General features: G+C 51.8%; 3 protein-coding genes across 3 annotated transcripts; all 3 read left to right on the plus strand.

Annotated features, from left to right (window-relative positions):
- The first annotated feature begins 295 nt into the window (after positions 1-295).
- MIEF1 (mitochondrial elongation factor 1) lies at positions 296-20,752 on the plus strand. The gene is made up of 7 exons (XM_008975116.4): positions 296-527; positions 2,290-2,621; positions 9,343-9,493; positions 9,903-10,080; positions 10,286-10,548; positions 11,572-18,817; positions 19,420-20,752. Exons 3-6 carry the CDS (start codon positions 9,350-9,352, stop codon positions 12,376-12,378), a joined length of 1,392 nt encoding a protein of 463 aa, XP_008973364.3. The 5' UTR covers positions 296-527; positions 2,290-2,621; positions 9,343-9,349; the 3' UTR covers positions 12,379-18,817; positions 19,420-20,752.
- On the plus strand, positions 2,318-2,530 carry LOC129395161 (mitochondrial ribosome and complex I assembly factor AltMIEF1). Its single transcript, XM_055106010.1, has one exon. The coding sequence runs from the start codon at positions 2,318-2,320 to the stop codon at positions 2,528-2,530; it is 213 nt and encodes a 70-aa protein (XP_054961985.1).
- ATF4 (activating transcription factor 4) lies at positions 19,512-20,752 on the plus strand. Its single transcript, XM_034949064.3, has 2 exons — positions 19,512-19,737; positions 19,839-20,752. Exons 1-2 carry the CDS (start codon positions 19,512-19,514, stop codon positions 20,666-20,668), a joined length of 1,056 nt encoding a protein of 351 aa, XP_034804955.1. The 3' UTR covers positions 20,669-20,752.
- Positions 20,753-25,189: the final 4,437 nt, after the last annotated feature.

Consider the following 25,189-nt stretch of genomic DNA (forward strand, 5'->3'; position numbering starts at 1 on the left):
AATATTAGTGTTAGAATTCCCTCAGGTACCCCAGGGCCCCAGCCAGAGATCAGCATATACAGTACAGGAGGCTGGCCAGGTACCCCGACAGGCTAAGGGGCTGCCAGCAGGTGAGGGGCCTACCCGGTGCGGCAGCCTTGTTGGACAGCGAGGCTACCTCCCGCCCTCTGAAGTTCTGCCAGCATCGGGACCACCCCGGTACCCACAGCCGGACCTGGACACCGGAGTCCTCTGTGGGCGGGGCGCGAGTGGCCTCTGCAGGCCCGTCCCTTGGTGAGGTCACACACGGAGGCGGGGCTCAGGATTGGGGGGCGGAATCATGCGCAGGGGGCGGGGCCCGAGAGAGAGCTTGGAGAAGACCGGAAGTCCCTCCGCCTCCGCTCGCCCTCGTGCTCCCTTCAGCCCCTTCGCATCTCCGTGCGCAAGGTCGTGTCCCGGAAGTGAAGGGGCCATGTTGATGGGTGACCCGGGGAGAGGTACCCGGCCAGAGGCGAGTCCTGCGGAGTGGTAGCGCGCGCGGCCTGCGGGTGAGTGAGAGAAGGAATGAGGGCCGCCGGCGGCTGGGCGGCCGGGAGGTTGCAGCGCCTCCTCTCAGGCTGCTGCCGGCGCCTCGCATGCGGCCCGGAGTCATTATACCAGCATGCAGCCGGGGGTCTCGCCCCATCCCGCCCGGGACTTTCCCCTGGGAGACCCCTCGGCTGCCCCGCCCCAACCTCGGAGACCTCCAGTGCCCCGAAGCAGGCCTGCCCTGGCCTCTGGGCCTCCGCACCCCGGCCCGGCCCCCACGGTTGGTGAAGTGCAGACTGGCTGGGGCTCAGCCGCCCAGTCGCCCAGCGACCTTGTAGTTACAGCCCTCGCCGTGACAGTCGCCTTTTACAGCATCAAACACTTCTGTTGATTTTCTGCATCGGGAGGTCCTTAGGGCCGAGGGATCTCTTAAACAGTTGAGGAAAAATGGGCAGGGATGGTGGCTTGCTCAAGCTTGCGCAGGAAGTTAGCAAGGCCGGAGGCTAAGGGCTAGCGGACTTTGGGCCCAAAGTCCAATCTTTTTTTCCAGCCAAATACTTCCCCCACTTGGTGTCATTTCTTTATTTCTGAAACGGAGGTGGTCATTTCTTCCACATGGGGACGTTGTGAAATTCTCTCCGTTACGCATAATTTTGAGCCCCTTCTATGTGCCAAGCGCTGTGCTGGGAAAGTTCGTGGAGCACCCAGAAGTGCTGTACACACGGTCCGGCTCCAGCAAAGGGTAACTCATTCCAGAGGCAGGCAGAGTTGGGGTCAGCAGTGCAGCCCTCCCCTTGACAGTTGTGGGCCCGCGGGCAAGTTACTTCCCTCTGGGAGATTGTTTCCTCCACTTAAAATGGGGTAATGTTGACCCCTAGGGTAGCTGACAGAATGAGTTGTTATGTGAGACATGCTTCGAACATTGCACGTTGTATATAGTGCAATATAATGCAGTAAGCATTTACTGTTACTAAGAACCCTGACCACCTTCTAGATTCTTATTTTAAATGTGGTCATGGGCAACAAAGCACTTTACAGATATGCTTGTGTAAGGGTTTATTGTTACTGAAGGAAGGCAGTGGCAGTTTATACTTAAATGTAATTATTTATTGAGCATTTACAAACCTGGCTAGGTGCTATTAATAATAGCTGCTGTTGATAGAGTGCTTCGTGTGTGCCAAGTGCTGTTCTAAACATATTCACATACATTAAACTCATTTAGTGCTTATGCCAACCGTATGGGCAAAATATGATTTTTATCCTCACTTGACAGATGAGGAACTGAGACAGTCACAGAGAGGTTAGGAGACTTGCCCACGGTCATGTGGCTCGTAAGTGTTGGTGCCAGGATTCAAGTATGGCTGAGTGCTTGTCTTCAACCCTCCTAGATCACCCCCTGTGGTGAAGTTCTATTACCGTTCATTACGTGCACAGTTCTCAAAATAATCCTATGTGGTAGGTACTATTGCCATAATATCCTAATCTCCATTTTATAAGTGAGGAAGCTGGTGCTCAGCGGGGGTTCAGTCCTTTGCCCAAAGTCATATGGCAAGTAAGTGGCAGGGCCAGGATTTGAGCCCTGGTGAACCACAACCTGTATGTTTCCAGAATGGGCATCCAGAGGCTGGGGTCTCTAGTCCTAGTCTTGCCATTAAGTCATACGGTGACCTGGAGGCGGGGGGGTCTCTGGAACTTGGATTAAAAAGCCCTCACATAGTCTCTACAGGTCCTTTTGTTATTAATTCTGATACTAGGCTTGTATGTCTTTCCTTCTGTTTATAGTGTGACACCCAGCCCCTGCCAGTCCCCCATGGCCCCGTGGAGCCGAGAGGCGGTGCTGAGTCTCTATCGGGCTCTGTTGCGCCAGGGCCGACAGCTTCGCTACACTGATCGAGACTTCTACTTTGCCTCCATCCGCCGTGAATTCCGAAAAAATCAGAAGCTAGAGGACCCTGAGGCCCGGGAGAGGCAGCTGGAGAAGGGCCTGGTCTTTCTCAACGGCAAATTGGGGAGGATCATTTAGGATCCTCCAAGGGAAAGAGGACAAAGGTGCCTTCTGTAGACACTCCTGCTCTCTTCCATCCCCGTCTTACAGATGTATTAAGAAGCCTCAGGTACGTAGGCCCTCGTTCCTATAGGTTTCCTTATTTTTTGTTGCAAGGGACCGAGAAAAGGATCAAAGTCATCCTTTTAGTCATTAGAAATCAGTGGAGAGCCAGGTGCACTGGTGTGCACCTATAGTCCCAACTCTGCAGGAGGCTGAGGCAGGAGGATGGCTTCAGCCCAGGAGGTTGAGGCTGCGGTGAGGTATGATTGCACCACTGCACTCCAGGCTGGGTGACAGAATGAGACCCTGTCTCTGGGGTGGGGGGGAAAAAAGAGGACATTTGAGGTCTGCCTCAAATGAGAATAGAGGTTTACCAGCAGCAGGGCAGGAATAAGCAAATGCCTGGAGTGGGAACTGCAATTTTCTTTTTTAAGAGACAGGGTTGGCCCGGTGCGGTGGCTCACGCCTGTAATCCCACCACTTTAGGAGGCCAAGGCAGGAGGATCACAAGGTCAGGAGTTCGAGACCAGCCTGGTCAGCATGGTGAAACCGTGTCTCTACCAAAAATACAAAAAATTAGGCGGGCATGGTGGCGCATGCCTTAAGTCCCAGCTACTCAGGAGGCTGAGGCAGGAGAATTGCTTGAACCCGGCAGGTGGAGGTTGCAGTGAACCAAGATCGCGCCACTGCACTCCAGCCTGGGTGACAGAGTGACACTCCGTCTCCAAAAAAAAAAGAGACGGGGTCTCGCTCTCGCCCAACCTGGAGTACAGTGGCATGATCATAGCTCTCTGGAACCTTGAATGCCTGGCCTCAAGCAGTGCTCCCTTCTCAGCCTCCTGAGTAGCTGGGACGCCAGGCATGTACCAATGTGCTCAGCTAATTTTTTATTTATTTATTTATTTTGTAGAGACGGTCTTGCTATGTTGCCCAGGCTGCTTTCAAACTCTTAGCCTCAAGCGATCCTCCCACCCTTGCCTCCCAAAGCTTTGGGATTATAGGTTCAAACAGCTCTGCCTGTCCAGAAACTGCACTTTGTAGTCTGGAAACTTAAGTCTGATGTGGCCAGCATGGTACCCCTGTAAGGCAAATAGCCAGAGTTGAGGCTGGGCCTGGTCTGGAAGGACGTTGACTCCAAGTTGAGATTGTAATGTATATCTTCTTATGTGGGGACCATCACAGCTCTGTAAACAGAGGAATGACATAGCCACATTTGTATCGTAGAGGGAGCATACCAGTGGCAGTGTGAAGAATAAATTGATGAGACATGCTAGAGGCAGTGGATGTAGCCAGATCAGATTGAGGGACCGAGGGGTGGGGGTGGCCACATATAAACACAGTGTGTACAGCAGTGGGACTTGGTGATCAGTTGGCTGAGGCAGGAGGAGGAGAGAGAAAGATGAAGAGTAACTGGGTGTAAGGCCTGCCAGCTGGGTGGAGGGTGCTGCTTTTAACTGGGGGAGGGAAAGTAGGAAGAGAGCCTTATGTAATGACTTTTGGTTCTTCTCAGCCACTTAGGATTGGCACATCTGCCTTTGGCAGTACAGGGCCAGGGATGGGGTGATGCCCATGGGAGCCTGTCTGCACAGGGAGGGTTGGCTAGCGGATCTAGGAGGGAATTAGGGCGTTCCTTGAAATCTTTGTGTTGCTAATATATTTTGGCTGTGAGTTGGGCTACACGCTGCTATCACTACCCCCTCAAAAAAACCAAGAAACAAAACGCCGTAGAGTTAATACTTCATTCCCACAACAGATACTCGCTATGCATCAAACACTGCACACCCTGGGGATGCAGCAGTGAATGAGCCCAAATGTCCCCCAGAAGCATATGGTCTGGGGGTTAATGGAGTGGAGATGGGAACAAGGTGTGGAGCAAGTACCTAGGACCCCTGTAGATTAGTTCTCCCCACCGCGTGATCTCAGGGTTCAAATCTTGGTCACATAATTTACTGACACAGTGACCTTGGGTCAGTTACAGAAACTACTCAGTTTCTTCATCCTGTAAATTTGGGATAATATTACTGATCTCATGGGATTGTTGTTGTGAGGATTGAGGGAATTAATAATAAGTGTAAAATTCCCAGCACATAATACACACTCAATATCTGCTACCTAGTCTCGTACATACTCAAGCAAGATAGGTTTATAAAAAGGCCTATGGCTTTTTCAATTAAAATAAGTTGGAACTTTCACATTTCTGTGCTGTCATCCTAGGAAGCCGCAAGGCCTCCATCATTCATCATCCTTAACTATATTAGGGTGATGAGCATTTCTGTTCCCATTTTTGTATCTAGCGAGACAGGTTAAATAACTTGCCTGAAATATTGGCAGAGCTGAAATTCTCCATCCCTAGTTCTGCCCACCAGGTCTGTGTTCCTTCTTTGTTTTTTATTTTAACCATCTTAACCATTTTAAAGTGTACAGTTCAGTAGTAGTAAGTATATTCACATTGTTGGGTAACAGAGCCCCAGAACCTTTTTCATCTGGCACATCTGAAACTCTGTACCCATTAAGCAATGGGGTTCCTTAATGACAGTCCCGATTGGAGGTGGAGTTCTTACCTGCTAGTAGGCTCTAAGCTTATGCAGCAGAACCTGAGTGGAGAGCGTGTCATGGAGAAGCAGTTTAAACTGGAACAAGTTGAATTAACTTTTCAAGTAAGGTCCGTGTCTGTCTGTTGAGCTTGTGGATGCCGTCTTCTGTTCCAGGTCACCAGGTCTGTGATGGCAGTCCGTCCTTGGATGGTGGGCGGGGGGTGCCTATTGCACTACAGTAGGAAAAGCCTTTTATTTTTGAGATGGAATCTTGCTCTGTCGCCCAGGCTGGAGTGCAGTGGGTGCAATCTTGGCTCACTGCAACCTCTGCCTCCCGACTTCAAGCGATTCTCCTGCCTCAGCCTCCCGAGTAGCTGGGACTACAGGCGCCTGCCACCACACCCGGCTAATTTTTTGTGTTTTTAGTAGAGACAGAGTTTCACCGTGTTAGCCAGGATGGTCTCGATCTCCTGACCTCGTGATCTGCCCACCTTGGCCTCCCAAAGTGTTGGGATTACAGGCGTGAGCCACCGTACCCGGCCGAAAAGCCTTTAACAAGCTGGCCCAACTTAATAGTTTTGATCTCAGCTGTTGGCTCACGCCTGTAATCCCAGCACTTTGAGAGGCCAGGGTGGGCAGATCACCTGAAGTCAAGAGTTCGAGACCAGCCTGGCCAACATGGTGAAACCCTGTCTCTACTGAAAATACAAAAAATTAGCAGGGTGTGGTGGCTCATGCCTGTAATCCCAGCTACTAGGGAGGCTGAAGCAGGAGAATCACTTGAACCCGGGAGGTGGAGGTTGCAGTGAGCCGGGATTGCCCCACTATACTCCAGCCTGGGTGACAGAGTGATACTCAGTCTCAAAAAAAAAGAAAAAATAGTTTTGATCTCAAGTCCAAGATGGCATCACTGCGAATTTTCAAGGCCGTTTTAGAGCAGTCTCAAAAGGTGCATTGTCACTCAGAGGACAGTCTGGGTTGCTGACTGACTTCTGGAAGCTGACCTTTGTCCTGTGGATGGAAATCTTAAAAGACTAGATGCTAACTCATCTGTGGAGCACTTCTACAGTTTATAGACCGTCCACTGCAATACAGTTTATACCGTTCACATACAGGATTGCAGTGAATGGTTTTTCCTCACTACAACCCTGTGATTTGGTCCCACGCGGGGACCATTATCCCCTTTTCGTAGCTGAGGTGTTAAGTAACTCATTTGAGGTCACCCAGCTAATAAGTCAGGGCTCAAGGCAAGTTCTGTATCTCAGGATTTCTGACTCTAAAACCCACGCTCTGTTCTGTCATCTGTAGCACCACCTTGCTCTCACCAGTCATCAGAAGGGCACCAAGGACTAAAATGGTCCAGGGAGGCTGCTTCTGCCCGGAGTGAGGAGGTGCCCTTCTGGCCCTGCTGCATCACACTCAAGGATCATTTAGAGGGCACATGTGTCCAGTGGCTCTCCCTATTGTAAATATTTCAGTAAAGAGTTAAAACAAGAGAGATTGTTATGTGTGGGGAAATGTATAATGTTCTGCTTTTCTCCTGATTGGGTTATCCTGCCTCTGCTAAGTTTGGTTTGTCCCGTCTCTATCTCAGTGGCCACTGGAGGGAGGGTGTCTGGTGTTCTTCCCTGATTCCACCTGTAAATACAAACGTTAACTCTTCTCCCTGGCTTTGCTCTGTGCATTTGAGGTGGGAATGTACTCGGTTTGGCGAAATAGTCTTTCATGTCCCTAAACCTGAAGCCTCTATTGACTGTAAATGGTAGAGAAAAAGAAAGTACCCCCAAGGTGTGAACTCTAGTTAGGGAAAAAAATATTTTTGGGCTTGACAGTGACTCTTAGTTAACTCAATTACTGGAATAATAGAGTCAGAAATATTTCTTTGTTTTTCAGGGAGGTAGAGGCAGGAGCGTAAGATGTGGAAGCTAGAAATATCCACTTGTAACACGGTATTAGAAGGAATGTTATTTTACATGGAAGATAATCCTCAGTGATCCTTTTTTTTTTTTTCTTCAAGACGGAGTCTTGCTCTGTCGCCCAGGCTGGAGTGCAATGGTGATTCTCCTGCCTTGGCCTCCCGAGTAGCTGGGATTACAGGCACGCACCATCATGCCTCGCTAATTTTTTGTATTTTTAGTAGAGATGGGGTTTCACTATGTTGGCCAGGCTGGTCTTGAACTTCCGACCTCGTGATCCACCCACCTTGGCCTCCCAAAGTGCTGGGATTACAGGTGTGAGCCACCGCGCCCGGCTGATCCTGTCTCTTGATGTCCTCCCATTCTGGGACGCTAAATGGTATCCGACTTTGTTTTCCCTTATGTCATTCCTGGCGTGAAGGACACGGGATATTATAGAGGAGAGTGGCAGCATGCTGAGTGGTATTCCGATCTGAATCACACTGTCATCCTTTACCCGGCTCAGGCCCAGGGTTCTAACTCCACAGGAATGGGCTTATCTGGGGACTGCTGCTGCTGCAGTCAGGAAGACTCCACTGTAGCCGGGAGCAGCACTGGCCTGAGCACTGTGCTGGAGGCCAGCCTCTTCGCTGTGGTGCCCAAGTACTTCTTTCAGGTGAACGCATTTTTAGTTCCTCTTCCAGGTGTAATCGAGCAGATGGGTGTTTTGTTTTCCAGTTAGCAGTCGAGTCTGCAGTGTCCTTTGTTTTTTATCTCCCGGTATACCAGTCTCACCTAAGCTTTTATAGTCCCCGCTGCGCACTTCTCTCAAGAAACAAAGCATTTGTCAAGTAGGAGGGTCCATGGAGGGACCTTTCTCACATATGGACGTGTAGTTTCAGTTCCGTGTGCAGGATGTTTGGTACATGTTGTTTTGTGTTTTGTTTGCAGAAAGTAGATAGAATAAGGGCCGATTTGATTTGGGTAAGGGTGAGCATGGTACAGTAGAAAAAGCGTCATACAAGGAGTGGGGAGTCCTGAGTTCTGGAGATGACTGTGTCGTTTTGTTTTCGTTTTTGAGACGGAGTTTAGCTCTTGTTACCCAGGCTACAGTGCAATCGTGTGATCTCGGCTCACTGCAGCCTCCGCCTTCCGGGTTCAAGGGATTCTCCTGTCTCAGCCTCCTGAGAAGCTGGGATTACAGGCATGCGCCGTCACATCTGGCTAATTTTGTATTTTTAGTAGTGACGGGATTTCTCCATGTTGGCCAGGCTTGTCTTGAACTCCTGATCTCAGGTGATCCGCCTGCCTCGGCCTCCCAGAGTGCTGGGATTACAGGCGTGAGTCACCATGCCCGGCCCATTTTGTTTTTTTGTTTTTATTTTTAAGAGATGGGGTCTCACTCTGTCACTGAGGCTAGAGTGCAGTGGCGCGATCATAGCTCACTGTAGCCTCAAACTCCTGGGCTCAAGCATTCCTCTTGCCTCAGCCTCCTAAGTAGATAGGACTACAGGCATGTGCCACCACGCTCAATTTATTTTTATCTTTTACTTTTGGAGATGGGGGTCTTGCCATGTTGCTCAGGTTGGTCTTGAACTTCTGGCCACAAGCGATCTTCTCACCTCAGCCTCCCGGGTAGCTGGGATTATAGGCATGAGCCACTGCGCCTGTACCATTTCTTTTCTCTGAGACCTGACACATCACCTCCCTATGTTGAGAACCTCTGTGTGAGGTGATGTGATGGCATTAGATGAGCTCCAAGGTCCCGCTCAGATCTAACCTTCCACAAAGTAGTGGCCAAAGGACGAAGAAATGACCTGCATTATAACCCCTGTGATGGGGTAGAGAGACCTGCTTTATAACCTCTGTGAAGGGGTAGAGAGACCTGCATTATAACCCCTGTGAAGGGGTAGAGACCTGCATTATAACCCCTGTGAAGGGGTAGAGACCTGCTTTATAACCCCTGTGAAGGGGTAGAGACCTGCTTTATAACCCCTGTGAAGGGGTAGAGACCTGCATTTTAACATTGTAAAGGGGCAGAGAGAGGGCTGTTTTGCATGGTGGGGTACTTCATTGTAATACGAAAAAGGACTGACACTGAGCTTAATGCTTTCTTAATCTCACTAGCTTGGGGAAAGTTTTCCTACAGTACCCAAGATCAGCCCCTCCTCCTTGCATCCTGATCTATCATGGGACATTGTAGCTCCCTCCAGACCCTAAAGCATGCAGTGCTGGAGGCAAGAAGATTTGGGTTGCTGGAACTCACAGAGTACCCTGTACTTGTTGGGGTTTGGCTTGTTAGGGGAGGGAGGTTCTTGGGGTCCCAGTACTTATAGCCGTGTTCTGTCTTCATTCTCAGATGAGCAATGGCAGGCGCTGGTGAGCGCAAAGGCAAGAAGGATGACAATGGCATTGGCACGGCCATTGACTTTGTGCTCTCCAATGCCCGGCTGGTGCTGGGGGTGGGTGGAGCGGCCATGCTGGGCATCGCCACGCTGGCAGTTAAGCGGGTAAGTGCATGCAGCCAGGGCTGGGGGTGGAATGTAGTGGTATGGTCATAAGATGTAATGTTTTATAGAAAGAAAATGTCGAAGCGTTCTAGGAGGAAATGATCGCAATGATAAGTGAAAAAAACAGGTTTCAAAAGTATGTATAGAGTGATCGTCATTACATGCATCTAGAAAGAAACATACCAGATATTACAAACAGTTTTCTCTGGGTCATGACATGGATTATCTACGTCTTATATCATTTAGTCTTCCCTGAGATTTTCTGCATGGAGCAAAGTATTCTATAATCTAAAACAAAAACAAAATTACTAAAAGAACTTACTAGGACAGAGCTTCTGGGAGGAAGTAAATTGGAAGGAAATAGGGAAAGAGGGCAGGTTTATGTCCTGTGTCCTCTCTGCTATTTCAGATGTACGATCGGGCGATCAGTGCCCCTACCAGCCCCACCCGCCTGAGCCATTCGGGGAAAAGGAGCTGGGAAGAACCCAACTGGATGGGCTCCCCCCGACTGCTGAACAGGGACATGAAGACGGGCCTGAGCCGGTCCTTGCAGACCCTTCCCACAGACTCCTCTGCCTTCGACACAGGTGAGAAGGGCTGCTGCCCCTCCTGGGACCTCTCTGGACTTTCAGTACCACTCCTGCACTCAGCAGATGTTTCCTGAGCACATCTGTGCCCGGCACTGTGTCAGCACTTGCCCTCCATGCCAGGCCCTTCTTTCTGGGGCTGAGGCAGCTGTGGACTGAGCAGGCATGGGCAGAGCTCACGTGCCTCTCTCTCTTGCCTTGGCAGATACATTCTGCCTGCCCCGGCCCAAGCCAGTGGCCAGGAAGGGCCAGGTAGACTTGAAGAAGTCACGACTCCGCATGTCCCTGCAGGAGAAACTTCTTACTTACTACCGGAACCGGGCAGCCATCCCTGCTGGAGAGCAGGCTCGGGCCAAGCAAGCTGCTGTGGACATATGTGCCGAGCTCCGGAGCTTCCTGCGGGCCAAGTTGCCTGACATGCCGCTTCGGGACATGTACTTGAGTGGCAGCCTCTATGATGACCTGCAGGTAACAAGGTGGTTCTCATGGTGGGTGGGGTTTGAGTGCTGAGCACCGTAGTGTTGTTGGCACAGATCAGTGTCCCAGGCTTGCCAGAAAGACTGAGGTCTTACAGCTTCCGAATCCTGTGTACCTCAGCAGCATTTGGAGATCCATGCTCGTTATTCTTTTTTTTTTTTTGAGACGGAGTCTCACTCTGTCGCCCAGGCTGGAGTGCAGTGGTGCGATCTCGACTCACTGCAAGCTCTGCCTCCCGGGTTCAAGCGATTCTCCTGCCTCAGCCTTCCGAGTAGCTGGGATTACAGGTGTGTGCCACCACTCCTGGCTAATTTTTTTGTATTTTTAGTAGAGACGGGGTTTTGCCATGCTGGTCAGGCTGGTCTCGAATTCCTGACCTCAGGTGATCCACCCACCTCGGCCTCCCAAAATGCTGGGATTACAGGCGTGAGCCTGGCCTGTTATTCTTTATTCTTGTGTCTTTAATCGTTTCTCATGTTTTAGTCCTACTTACAACTTCTAGGAAGCTATAAGAGGCCTCCTCCTTCCTATATTCTTGTGCCCATCTCTCCTTTCTAGTTTTCTCACTCTGTGTAGATTGACATGGTGACATGAAAGAATTTTTTTTTTTTTTTTTGAGATGGAGTCTTGTTCTGTTGCCCAGGCTGGAGTGCAGTGGCACGATCTTGGCTCACTGCAACCTCCGCCTCCTGGGTTCAAGCAATTCTCCTGTCTCAGCCTCCTGAGTAGCTGGGATTACAGGCACACGCCACAATGCCTGGCTAATTTTTTTGTATTTTTAGTAGGGGATGGGGTTTCACCATGTTGGCCAGGCTGGTCTTGAACTCCTGACCTCAAGTGAGCCAGCCGCCTCAGCTTCCCACAGTGCTGAGATTACAGGCATGGGCCACTGCGCCCGGCCTAGAGTTCCCATTCTTGCCGGGGGGGAATGTAAGATGGTGGGAACCGTCTTAGAGGAAGCATGTCTTTTGAACAGAGTAAACCCTCAAAACCCTTTAAATTCTGCCCTGACAGGTGGTGACAGCTGACCACATCCAACTCATTGTGCCCCTTGTGCTGGAGCAGAACCTGTGGTCATGTATTCCTGGTGAAGACACCATCATGAATGTCCCTGGCTTCTTCCTGGTGCGTCGTGAGAATCCAGAGTACTTTCCTCGTGGGAGCAGTTACTGGGACCGCTGTGTAGTAGGGGGCTACCTCTCTCCAAAGACAGTCGCAGATACATTTGAGAAGGTAGTGGCTGGCTCCATCAATTGGCCAGCCATAGGGTCCCTCTTGGACTATGTGATCCGCCCGGCCCCACCCCCAGAAGCCCTCACACTGGAGGTGCAGTATGAGCGTGACAAACATCTCTTCATTGACTTCCTGCCATCAGTGGCCCTAGGTGACACAGTCTTGGTGGCCAAACCACACCGGCTAGCCCAGTATGACAACCTGTGGCGGCTGAGCCTGCGTCCCGCGGAGACGGCACGCCTGCGGGCTCTGGACCAGGCTGACTCGGGCTGCCGATCTCTGTGCCTCAAGATCCTCAAGGCCATATGCAAGTCCACCCCGGCTCTGGGCCACCTCACTGCCAGCCAGCTAACCAATGTCATCCTCCACTTGGCCCAGGAGGAGGCTGACTGGTCTCCGGATATGCTGGCCGACCGTTTCCTGCAGGCCTTGAGGGGACTTATCAGCTACTTAGAGGCTGGAGTCCTGCCCAGTGCCCTAAACCCCAAGGTGAACTTATTTGCAGAGCTCACCCCTGAAGAAATAGACGAATTAGGATACACTCTGTATTGCTCATTGTCTGAGCCAGAGGTGCTGCTGCAGACGTAGGGCAGGTAAAGGCCAAAGCGGGTGTTGGTGGTCAGTCCCTGGATTCTCCGTTAGATACACTTGGCTACCTAACTGGTGCCTCACAGGGTTCCTGGTGCCTCGTGTCTTGCTGATCATCACCCTGGTCACTTCATGCTGATTAGAATGACATCTCTTCCGTCGCCTATTTTGTTACCCAACTCTTCCTATTTTTGTTACCAATCACTGTGCTCTCTGCCGCCCCCTGGCTCCAGGCTAATTTTTCTGGAATGAATTGAGAAGGTGGCGTGCTGGCCTGAGCTGATGGACCACTTGGTGTTTTGCGTTTCGGCCCATGTTTGCTGCCTCTCTCTGGTCTGCCTTGCCCGTTTGCCTGTTCCTTTTCAGTGTCTTTTCTGTCTTTTCCTCTCTCGTTCATGCCTTCTGTTTTGCTCTTGTCCCTGGAGCATATCTGCCTAATTAAGATGTTGCCTTTTAGTTGAATGCCACTGAAGAGGTGTGATAGCATGTTTCAAAGCTGAACTCTACAGAGCGAGTGCTGAGACAGTATTTAGGGTTTCTGGGAGTGAGGCTGGTAGAAGAGTTGGCCTTTGACCACGGTTCCTGGAGCAGAAGTCCATCCTCCCCCCAACCTCCTGACCCATTCATAAATGCTGAGAATGTCTCTCATGGGAACACTGTTAATGACCCACACAGGATAAGCTGAATGCAAAGTTATTTGCAGGTTGAATTTCTTGGTGGCTATTAGCAGAAGTGCAGAGTAGGGAACCAGAGCTGGTTAAGGGCCTAGTGAAGGGTTTGTGTGCCCAGTGTCTGCTCGTCATCTGTGGCTGCAGGGGTCAGACAGACAAGGATGGGGGCTGCCAGGGCACCACTTCATCATGAATGCTGGTTTTCACACCTTTTCCTTATTTTATTGCCAATCAGGACAAGGCCTTGAAGGAACGCAGCCTTAGACATCAGGTGAGGATGACGGAGGTAGACAGTCGACTGAATGTCAGCTGGAAAATGCAGTCACTAGTTGGGGTTTGGTGGCCATGTTTTCTCCCCAGACAGGCCCTGCTTTTCTAGGATGTGGCCTTAGAGCAAGAACAGACCCAACAGCCAGCCCTTCATCCTCCAGCGTCTGCCATAGGAATGTGAGAGGGGTGTTTGCTGAGCGCTCCGGGCACGGCCAGAGGGCAAGTGAGCATGCACGGACCTCTTCCCCCTGTCCTGTTTCTCACCCAGCACCTGGGGAGATCGGTGCTACCAAGGAAGAGAGCACACAGATAAGACAGAGGGGAGGAGGTGGGCATTTCCTACATTCCTCCTTGTTTGCCGCTGCTGAGATTGCAGTATTTATTGCAATGTAAATGTATCCTGAAGGTGGGGAGGAATGTTTAATCTACCATGTCTGTGTGTCATCTTGGTTTGTGTTTTTCCCTGTTTGTAGCAAGACTCTGATGATAATTCTGTTTCTCATCTGCCCATTCAGTATTTTGTTTTCCTTCCGTCAAGTTGTCTTATTTTTTCAATGACTACCTCTCCATCATTGAGGTTCTGGTGAAGCTCTCTGCAGCTGTCTCATTCCTTCCCAACGATAGTAACAGGAAATGACTCTTTAGCATCGATACCTCAACATCAATTTAGGGTAGAGATTTCCTGCCCCTCTTTTGTCACAGATTAGGAAATTGAGAACTAGGGTTAACCTTGACTATATTTAGAGGTCTTTTTGCCTCTTTTCCCCTTAACAAGGATTTCTTATGGTGGTTTCAGTTTCGTTTGCATAAAGGTATTGAGAGGGAACAAAAAACATAAAGCTGAGAATCTTGAGAGAGCTCATCTACCCTGTCTGTTGGTCAGACTCAAATGAGAGTTAAAAAAAAAAAATCTGTATGCCTGAGTACCATCCTGGATGAATCTAGAAGGTATGGGGTAGAGCTTGACAGGGTTCCTGTGTACCCACTGGGTATCCGTTAGAGGGAAGGGAGAGGAGAGGATTGATAGACTGTTGCAAAAGTATAGATTATTCATTGAGATAAAGGATTTGGTTTCCCTGCCATGAGTATTAAAAAAATTTAAGCTTTCCCAAGCTTGCATCTCTGACCAAATTTCACATAAAACATTGGAAGGAGGCTGGTTGCGGTGGCTCATGCTTGTAATCCCAGCACTGGGAAGCTAAGGCGGGTGGATCACTTGAGGTCAGGAGTTCGAGACCAGCCTGGCCAACGTGGTGAAACCCCGTCCCCATGAAAAAGATAAAAATAAGCTGGGCGTGGTGGCAGGCGCCTATAATCCCAGCTACTCGGGAGGCTGAGGCAGGAGAATAACTTAAACCCGGGAGGCGGAGGTTACAGTGAGCTGAGATCGTGCCACTGCACTCCAGCCTGGGTGACAGAGTGAGACCCTATTTCAAAAAAATAAAAATTGGAAGGAGAGCTTAGAAAAGATAAGATTTTAAAGAGTCCCAAGTTATTTAAGTTGAGTGTAATTGTCATTTAAGGAAGGCAAATGAGTTTATCATCCTTCTTAAAGAGCATCTCTTTTAACTGTTGGACAAAACCATAACTTTGTCATTTTACAAGGAAGAACCTCTTAAGAAGTCCTCAGAACCAGAAGCAGTGTGAACTCTCAGCGCTGGTCCTGGTGGGTTTGCTGACCATGACTGGGCAAGCCGTTCTTTTTGCTGCCATCTTCCTCATCATAAAGTGTGGAACATAGGCAATTGCTTTGAGATTCTTGGATAGAAGAGGACAACATTCTGCACCTGTCCCCTTTTTTAAGTCTTTGGGGAAAGATGAGTAACTTTCCCCGCTACTCTGCCTTCCTGTTCAGTAACTCTTACTTTTGCCTGAAGTAACAGCATCTTCTACTTCTCCATCTAGAGATTTTTGTGTGTGTGCCATCAAGGTTAGCAAACTTTATACTTAGCCTAACACTTAAAAAATGCACTCATTATCTTAAAGCTAATAAATTCCAGAGTTTATTTTGGTTCTCCTCTGTTGCCCTTCCTAAAAAATGAGCTCAAGATGACAGTATTTTTCTTTACATGCTTGGTTATGACTTTTAAAGTTTTATTTAAATAAAGAAATGTTGAAGCTCAAGTTTAAAGAAGCGTTGCAGAGGCCCACGGTCTCCTGGGTCCCAGCCACCTGTCCATATTCCACATTTGCTGACTGTGCTCCCTGCACTCCACTCAAGTTGAGAGTTCAAATAGTCTTGAAGGGGAATCAGCTTCAGGATGGAAGGACCCAGGAGAGGCCCCGAGGTGGGGGGGTTCTGTAAATACAGACTACTGCGAGTGTCCAGAGCTCTCTGCCATGATAGTTCCTTGGGACTGACTTGGCTGAGAACGTGTTCTGTCAGAGGATTTGTTAGAACTCTGCCCTTTTGTCTGAAACTCAAGGCCAAGGAGAATGATAGGAGACTTAGGACAGAGCTGACCCTTGCACCAGGCTGGGAGGCTGCAGCCCTTTTAGATGCCACTTACTGTAAGTGGCCAGAATACCAGAGAGGTGGGTTCCATGGTCAAATGCACACTAGGTGTTTACCTTTACATTTGGATCACCTTGTAGTCTTTAAATTCTTGGTCCCTGAGGCCAAGTCCACAACTTGCCTTCTAGTCACTTGCCTGCCCGCAGTGGTGGTGGATGTGTTAGCTGGTAGATTTGGAATCAGTCACCAGTCTTTCTGTACTGTCTTGGTTAGGTCTATATAAGTAGGGGCAGCTTAGCCCCGAGGCCCAGAGACCTGCTGTCCTTTTTCTCCTTGAGGGAGGAAATAAAACTGCGGAACACAATGTCCTTCCATAGCATGGGAAGAAGAAAATAAACATTTCCTTTCCAACAGCTGTGACTTGTGTGTGTCGTATGGAACATTTTACTGTGGGAGTGGTACTGGGTCTCCATTTTCAGCTAGGGGAACCTTTGAAGTGTTTGAGCTAGGTCTCTATAAAAGAATGGATGGGACAGGCTGCCATGGGAGTCATTCTTTTATGACCTTTTCAGTGTCAAAATTGGGGCAGTGTTACTTTAATACTCAACCATTTGCACAGTCATCTGTCAGGAGGTACTGTCTATAGCAAAAGGAGAACACGTCCTGTGGGTCCCTAGTTCTGCCTTTGGAAGACATGGCTAATGGCTCAGGTATTCTTACTGCCTTTGCATGGAAAGGCTAGAAAACTCCTGTATTTTTTTTTTTTTTAAAGACAGGGTCTTGCTCTGTTGCCCAGGCTGAGTTGCAGTGTTGTGATCACAGCTCACTGCAGCTTGGAATTCCTGGGCTCAAGCAATCCTCCCACCTCGGCTTGAGTAGGTGGGGCTACAGGCTGGAGCCACTGCTCCTGGCGCCAACTTCTGTATATCTCAACACTCACGATTCCCCAAGGAGAAAGAAAAAACATACTTTTATTCCAGCATCCAGTATGCCTTGTGTATACCAGTTTTAAAGTTGTTGGTTTCATCTCATTAAATAATAATGAAGAGTCCTCTGAGGCAGCAGGAGGATGTGATGGAGAGTGGCAGAAGTCAGGGTCAGGAGACCTGAGTTCTATGAACAGTGGCAGCAACAGCAACCATTATTGGGCGCTTACATGTACCAGGCAGGCACTGTGCTAAGTGCTTTACATGTATGATCTCACTTCATGAGGCAAGGATACTCATCAGTAGTCTCATTTTACAAATGAGGAAACTGAGGCTCAGAGAGTATAAGTCATTTAGCCAAAATGTCCCAGCCAGGATTCTTTTGGATGCGCTCCCCAAAATCTGTCTTCTAACTCCTACCCCATACTCCCTCCACTGGGAGCCTTGTGACTTTGAGCAAGAAGCTTCATCCCATTGGGCCACGGTTTACCATTGGAAAGGATTTGTGGGCGAGGTTGAATGAGCGCAGCAGATGGCCTGTGGTTATTTAGAGCAGTGCTTCCCTGGTTGTTTGATATCACAGCGCTCATACTTGTGTGGCCCAGTGAAATAGAGGCGGAAACTCAAAGTTTCCACCTTCACAGGGCCTGACTGGAAGGGGCTGAAAGATGATGGGGAGGTTTCTTGTATTCTTAAAACAGACTACCCCTTCCCAACGCACAACCCCCAGTAAGTGGCCGTGGGTTCCCAAGCGCCTCTCCTCCCTGGGCCATGGGCGTGACTGCTGAAAAGCGGGTTAGGCCGGGGAGTTCAGAATCCGGAGTGAATCCGAACTACCCCAGGGAGACGGCAGCGAAGAAAATCTTGTTCTTAGGAGAACGCAATCTTCGGACACCAGAAGTTCCTCTATGATGCTATTCTGTGGCAGCCTTGCACTTGAGCCGGATGAAAATTGTAAAAACCCAGGTTGGGCGACAGGACGGCGCGTCTTCCCGGCTCCTTTCCAGAGTTTAGGAGGAGCCATGCAGACTCAGCCGGCCTTTGGGGGTAGGTGGACAGGCCCGGCGCGCCCTCTCGAGGCCCCTTCAACCTCCCGGGGGCAGCAGCGCCGTGTCGGCTATGAATGGGGCCTCTGGAAAACTCAGGCTTGGAACAGGTAACCCCCCGGTTTCCGCAGGCCACAAATCACCACCCGCAACCGAAGGACGCGCAGGCTGGGAGCGGCGGCGGGGCCACCAGTGCGGACCTCCACTGAGGGCGGCGGGATCCGACCGCAGGGGCTGGTCCCTGAGGCCACTAAGGGGTGCGCTGGGCTAAGGCCGCCTGGGGGCAGGAGCCAGCGCGATCGTGGCGGGCCAGCAGGCGAGGCTGGCTGAGGACTAGCAGAGACCTAGCAGAGACCCGAGACCCCAACCCTTCCCACGCGGACCCCGGGATCCCTCTCCCAGCAGCCGCCCATCTAGGGCCCTGAGCCAATAAGAGCTCGAGGTATATATGATTCACCGGGCCTGGGCCAATCACCTTGACGCGCGCTCTTCGCCAGCACCTCGCGCGATAACCTGGCGTCCTCGCCCTTCACAATAAAAACTCTTCGCCGGAAAACGACCTTTCCCCGCCCACTGCGCTGACACCGGAAGCGAGGCGTGTCTGGGAGATCACTCCGCGCTCCGGCGGCGAAGGAAAGAACGGACTCTGATCATAGAAGCCTAGTAAAGTAGTACGCCTCTCTCCTTTCGTGAGGCCATAAAAACAAACTCCTTTTCTCGTCACAGCTACGCCCTGGGCATAAACGGTTGGGGCGTCAAAGGGAGGGAGGGAAGGGAGCGGGCGGGAGGAGACGGTCACGTGGTCGCGGCGGAAGGATGCGTCTGTGCTGCGTCCCCATAGAGACGAAATCTATAAAGGGCCGGCGGGCGGCCACTGCAGCCATTTCTACTTTGCCCGCCCACAGATGTAGTTTTCCCTGCACGTGTGCGTTTTCCCTCCTCCCCGCCCTCAGGGTCCACGGCCACCATGGCGTATTAGGGGCAGCAGTGCCTGCGGCAGCATTGGCCTTTGCAGCGGCGGCAGCAGCACCAGGCTCTGCAGCGGCAACCCCCAGCGGCTTAAGCCATGGCGTGAGTACCGGGGCGGGTCGTCCAGCTGTGCTCCTGGGGCCGGCGCGGGTTTTGGATTGGTGGGGTGCGGCCTGGGGCCAGGGCGGTGCCGCCAAGGGGGAAGCGATTTAACGAGCGCCCGGGACGCGTGGTCTTTGCTTGGGTGTCCCCGAGACGCTCGCTTGCCTGGGATCGGGAAAGCGCAGTCGGGTGCCCGGACTGCTTCCCCAGGGGCCCTACAGCCCTCGGACCCCGAGCCCCGCAAGGGTCCCAGGGGTCTTGGCTGTTGCCCCGCGAAACGTGGCAGGAACCAAGATGGCGGCGGCAGGGCGGCGGCGCGGGCGTGAGTCAAGGGCGGGCGGTGGGCGGGGCGCGGCCGCCCTGGCCGCATTTGGACGTGGGGACGGAGCGCCTTCCTCTTGGCGGCCGGTGGAAGAATTGCCTGGTCTCCGTGAGCGTCCATTTTGTGGAACCTGAGTTGCAAGCAGGGAGGGGCAGATACAACTGCCCTGTTCCCGATTCTCTAGATGGCCGATCTAGAGAAGTCCCGCCTCATAAGTGGAAGGATGAAATTCTCAGAACAGCTAACCTCTAATGGGAGTTGGCTTCTGATTCTCATTCAGGCTTCTCACGGCATTCAGCAGCAGCGTTGCTGTAACCGACAAAGACACCTTCGAATTAAGCACATTCCTCGATTCCAGCAAAGCACCGCAACATGACCGAAATGAGCTTCCTGAGCAGCGAGGTGTTGGTGGGGGACTTGATGTCCCCCTTCGACCAGTCGGGTTTGGGGGCTGAAGAAAGCCTAGGTCTCTTAGATGATTACCTGGAGGTGGCCAAGCACTTCAAACCTCATGGGTTCTCCAGCGACAAGGCTAAGGCGGGCTCCTCCGAATGGCTGGCTGTGGATGGGTTGGTCAGTCCCTCCAACAACAGCAAGGGTGAGTGGGCCACCACCACATCGTCCGGGTGGGATCTAGGGTTAGGGGCCTCCTACCTTTGTATCTGACTCACTTGGCCCCATCACTCAAATGTTTTGCAGAGGATGCCTTCTCCGGGACAGATTGGATGTTGGAGAAAATGGATTTGAAGGAGTTCGACTTGGATGCCCTGTTGGGTATAGATGACCTGGAAACCATGCCAGATGACCTTCTGACCACGTTGGATGACACTTGTGATCTCTTTGCCCCCCTAGTCCAGGAGACTAATAAGGAGCCCCCCCAGACGGTGAACCCAATTGGCCATCTCCCAGAAAGTTTAACAAAACCCGACCAGGTTGCCCCCTTCACCTTCTTGCAACCTCTTCCCCTTTCCTCAGGGGTCCTGTCCTCCACTCCAGATCATTCCTTTAGTTTAGAGCTGGGCAGTGAAGTGGATATCACTGAAGGAGATAGGAAGCCAGACTACACTGGTTACGTTGCCATGATCCCTCAGTGCATAAAGGAGGAAGACACCCCTTCAGATAATGATAGTGGCATCTGTATGAGCCCAGAGTCCTATCTGGGGTCTCCTCAGCACAGCCCCTCTACCAGGGGCTCTCCAAATAGGAGCCTCCCATCTCCAGGTGTTCTCTGTGGGTCTGCCCGCCCCAAACCTTACGATCCTCCTGGAGAGAAGATGGTAGCAGCAAAAGTAAAGGGTGAGAAACTGGATAAGAAGCTGAAAAAAATGGAGCAAAACAAAACAGCAGCCACTAGGTACCGCCAGAAGAAGAGGGCGGAGCAGGAGGCTCTTACTGGTGAGTGCAAAGAGCTGGAAAAGAAGAACGAGGCTCTAAAAGAGAGGGCGGATTCCCTGGCCAAGGAGATCCAGTACCTGAAAGATTTGATAGAAGAGGTCCGCAAGGCAAGGGGGAAGAAAAGGGTCCCCTAGTTGAGGATAGTCAGGAGCGTCAATGTGCTTGTACATAGAGTGCTGTAGCTGTGTGTTCCAATAAATTATTTTGTAGGGAAAGTACTTGCGCGTGTGAATTCCTTTCCTGGCAAAGTAACCTAGTGAAGCGCCACCCACCCACCCCAAGCTGGTCTTAACATTTCGTGTGAGATCTGGGGGAGGAGGCAGTCCAAGGCTGAAGATTGGTTCCCAGAGTGGGATTTGCTCAGCCCTGCTCGGTGTAGGCCACGATGGCTGATTCGTGGGGCCCTGGAACCGTATAGTTGGCCATTTATAGGAGGCTGGGTCCTTTGCCCAGAGCTGAGTGCTCGTTGTGTAGGGAGGAGGCTGGAGATCTCTGAGAGGTTCAGAGGGAGGGACAGCCTGGGCCTCCACCTGTTTATTCAAGAGGGCTTCATGCCAACAGCTGTCGCATAAAACCCTGAATAAGGTTGCACAATCTTTGAGATAGCACACAAGATTAGGTTTCACTTGTTACCTGAACAGTTCTGCAGAAGCCTCATCCTGAAGAAAGAAATGGCTCCTTTTGGGAATTGATGCTGAAACAGGACAGGAGCTGAGGGTTGGCCTCCGTTTCTCCTTAAGGGGTGGAAGGATGACAGCCTGCGCAGGTTCTGGCTAGAGCTGGGCACAAAGGCAGGCGACAGTTCCTGTGAAGGCTGTTGTGCCTGCTGCTATCTAAACTAGGAGGCCTGACGGCCTCGGGACATGTTAGGATGGATCAGTGCTTAGAAGCCACACCTCACTGCAGCTTCGGACTTCTGGCGGGGCGACTTCGCCTTTCCAGGCAGGCGATGTCTTTTGTCCTGTGTTGCGGATGAATGCTTGAATGCAAAGATCAGCGCAGCCCGGGTAGGTCTGCCCTTCCTCTTGTGTCCTTCGGGATTAGCCGCGTTTTCCGTCTGTGGAAGGTGGTGTAGACCGGGTGTGCCTGGGGAATGGCTGGGAGGAGAGTGAGGGTGAGTGCAGCCCAGGCACTGCTGTAACTGAGCACAGCACATGTGTTCTTTCACCCAGTCCCCGCAGCACACCCGTGAGGCAGATGCCACACCCAGGAGGATTTTTTTTTTTTTTGAGATGGAGTCTGGCTCTGTCGCCCAGGCTGGAGTGCAGTGGCACGATCGCGGCTCACTGCAAGCTCCGCTTCCCGGGTTCACGCCATTCTCCTGCCTCGGCCTGCCGGGTAGCTGGGACTACAGGCGCCTGCCACCACGCCCAGCTAATTATTTTTGTATTTTTAGTAGAGAGGGGGTTTCACCGTGTTAGCCAGGATGGTCTTGATCTCTTGACTTCGTGATCCACCCGCCTCGGCCTCCCAAAGTGCTGGGATTACAGGCATGAGCCACCGCCACCGCGCCCGGCCTTTTTTTTTTTTTTTTTTTTTTTTTTTTTTTTTTTTTTTGAGACAGGTTCTCTCCGTTGCCCAGGCTAGAGTGCAATGGTGCATTCTCGGTTCACCACAACCTCCACCTCCCGGATTCAAACGATTCTCCTGCCTCCGCCTCCTGAGTAGCTGGGATTACAGACGCCCGCCACCACGCGCAGCTCAACTAGGAGGATTTTGAGCAAGGAGGTAGAGCTGGGATTTGAACCCAGGACTCGGGCTCCAGTCTGGGCTCTTCATTTTGCCTCTTGAGCTGGAAACAAATGGCCCGTAACGACCTGCATGGTGGGGCCCACGTGACCTTTCTGGTGCCCAGCATAGACTGTCACCTGAGAGCCGACTGTTGATGGAATGCATGCAGCTGGTTGTGGAGAAGTGGCCCGAGGCACCACTGGGAGTGGGCATCACACATGGGTCTTGGACCTGGTGCTCTTTGAGGTCTTTCCTGTTGAGATTCTAGAATTCTCCAAAGGCCATGGGCCTCCATCCACATCCAGGTACTAAATAGGTGTTAGGGTGTGGCCAGGAGCATCAGAGTCATCCAATGCCAGTGGGGGTCGGCCCTCATTTGGCAGACGAGAAACTGAGGCACCAAGAAGGGCAGTGCAGGCCAGTGGTGTGGAGCCAGGATGCTGGGGCTGTGCCCTTCCCAGGCCCCTGCAGCTAAGTCCTCCCACGCCCAGAAGGCACCAGCTCAGGTCACAGTGGATTTGCCCTTCTCCCTGACCTCACCTCCTCCCCTCACTGTGCTCCCGGCCTCTCTCCATCTGTCTGCCAAGCTTGGTCCTGCCTCAGAGCCTTGCACTTGCTGTTTTTTTGTAACTTTTTTCTCCATTGAGTTTATCTGTATACAGATGAACTTTCTGTTCTCCATTCCCTAACTACAATATAAGCTCACTCTATGGCAGCAGGTATTTTGCTGTCTTGTTCATTCCCGTATTTCCAGGACTACAGCAGTGCCTGGGAAATAGCGAAAATGACTGCAGCGAAAATGTTCAAAGAGCTCTGAGGTTCTAGGCGCCTTCCAGTGATGAGCTCAGAGTCCTCCTGAGAGGCTGTGAGGAGGGTCTTATGACTGTAACCCTCTTACTGATGCAGCTAAGACCCAGACTTAGGCACCCCCTTGGGAAGCCTGGCCTGTGGGTGGACACTGGCCCATGGGCAGGTGGTATAGGCAGTGATAGTGGCCTGGACAGACCGGCTGGATTCGGCTAGGCAGATATCTGTTCCGGAGAGCCCAGCACAATAAGGGGTACGGGAAGAGGGGGCAGAGATGAAGTTGATGTCTGGCCACCACCCTGCATGTGGCAACTTGTGGCCCCTGCCAGGCCTTGGCCAGCCCAGCCTAGGCTGACCAGGTCAGAGGTGGAGCTGGGCTTTACCCAGTGACCAGGGGCCCGGGGCTGGGGGATAGGAAGGGACCTCACAGGCGGGAGCAGACAGCACTCAGCATTTTCTCTTGCTTTGTGTCTGGGACAAGGCTGTAGGTTGTGGAGAGCAGAGAACGACCTTCATCTTTTCTACAACTAGTCCTGAGTGGGTGCCTGCTCTGCACTACACTGTCTGGGTGCTGGCTACAGCAGTGAGCCAAATAGATAAACATCCCTGCCCTCATGGAGCTTTGCTTCTGGTAAAGGAGACAGGTGTACCCTAAAAAGAAGAAAGAGGTGACGTGTCACAGTCAGATGTGACACAGCAGCTGGGTAGGGCTTGGACATGCTGGGCATGCTCCTTAAGACGGGTGCTTAGGGAGTTGCAGGGGTCAGCCCGGCAGGGGACTGGGCTGGGATTGGCAAGGAGAGGCGGCCAGGATGTGGGTGTGAAGAGAGGGAACCCCCCCGCTGCCAAACAAGAGAAAGGATGGATGGAGGGCCCATTTCCTGAGATGGGGAAAACCAGGGGAAGAGCATGATTTTATTTCAAAGAGGCCAGGGAGAAATAAAAAGTCCCTGGCTTTGGGAGGCCAAGGCAGGTGGATCACAAGGTCAGGAGTTCAATAACAGCCTGCCCAATATGGTGAAACCCCCATCTCTACTAAAAAATTAGCTGGGCATGGCGACGTGCCTGTAATCCCAGCTACTCGGGAGGCTGAGGCAGGAGAATCGTTTGAACCCGGGAGGCAGAGGTTGCAGTGAGCCAAGATCACGCCACTGCACTCCAACCTGAGTGACAGTAAGACTCCCATCTCAAAAAAAAAAAAAAAGAAAAAAGAAAAAGCCCCTGCAGTGACACTCAAGTGCCAACCACCCTTGCCCAGGTGCCCCATGAGGTGGGGTGGGGGCTCTCAGCCTAGTTGGGAAACGGAAGGTGGATGCTTAGACCAAGTAGAAAGTGGCAGCAAGACAGAGCAGGGCCTCCCAGCTGGGCTTTGAAGGGTGGGGAGAGTTGTGGACAGAGAATGAGAACACCCCATGAAAGTCAGCCGGGCAGGCCGGGCGCGGTGGCTCACGCCTGTAATCCCAGCACTTTTGGAGGCCGAGGTGGGCGGATCACGAGGTCAGGAGATCGAGACCATCCTGGCTAACATGGTGAAACCCCGTCTCTACTAAAAATACAAAAAAAATTAGTCAGGCGTGGTGGCGGGCGCCTGTGGTCCCAGCTACTCAGGAGGCTGAGGCAGGAGAATGGCTTGAACCCAGGAGGCGGAGCTTGCAGTGAGCTGAGATGGCGCCACTGCACTCCAGCCTGGGGGACAGAGCGAAACTCCGTCTCAAAAAAAAAAAAAAAAAAAAAGCCTGGCAGGAAAGAATGGGGCACACACCAAGTGCCACAGTCCCACTGCCTGTGGCGGAGGCCTTTGCCCAGGCTAAGCTCTGAGCCTGCAGCTGGGCCTCAGCAGAGTCCCATGTTGCAGTCCTGGCCCACTCCTGCCTGGCCCCCTTGGCCAACTCCTCTAGTAGCAAAGAGGGCCAGAGAGTGTGGGGGCTTGAGCAGCCCATCCCACTGTGGAAGACACAGGAAGCCATGGCTGGGGCCCTCCTCTGGGTCATGGGGTGGCTTCCTCAAACCCTGCTTCCCCAAACCACCTGTGACGCAAATGCTTCCGGTGCTTTCACACCCATCCATGATGTCTAGACTGAGAGAAGCCTCCTGCTTTGTCCTGTCGGCCCTGGGTT

The sequence above is a fragment of the Pan paniscus genome, chromosome 23 (genome assembly GCF_029289425.2).
Source record: "Pan paniscus chromosome 23, NHGRI_mPanPan1-v2.0_pri, whole genome shotgun sequence".
NCBI lineage: Eukaryota > Metazoa > Chordata > Mammalia > Primates > Hominidae > Pan > Pan paniscus.

Bases quoted from the DNA above. Each gene is read 5' to 3' on its own strand.
- LOC129395161 (XM_055106010.1), top strand. From the start codon at position 2,318: ATGGCCCCGTGGAGCCGAGAGGCGGTGCTGAGTCTCTATCGGGCTCTG.
- MIEF1 (XM_008975116.4), top strand. From the start codon at position 9,350: ATGGCAGGCGCTGGTGAGCGCAAAGGCAAGAAGGATGACAATGGCATT. The intron at 9,494-9,902 runs GTAAGTGCATGC...CTGCTATTTCAG, and splicing joins CCACGCTGGCAGTTAAGCGG to ATGTACGATCGGGCGATCAG. The intron at 10,081-10,285 runs GTGAGAAGGGCT...TTGCCTTGGCAG, and splicing joins CTCCTCTGCCTTCGACACAG to ATACATTCTGCCTGCCCCGG.
- ATF4 (XM_034949064.3), top strand. From the start codon at position 19,512: ATGACCGAAATGAGCTTCCTGAGCAGCGAGGTGTTGGTGGGGGACTTG. The intron at 19,738-19,838 runs GTGAGTGGGCCA...AATGTTTTGCAG, and splicing joins TCCCTCCAACAACAGCAAGG to AGGATGCCTTCTCCGGGACA.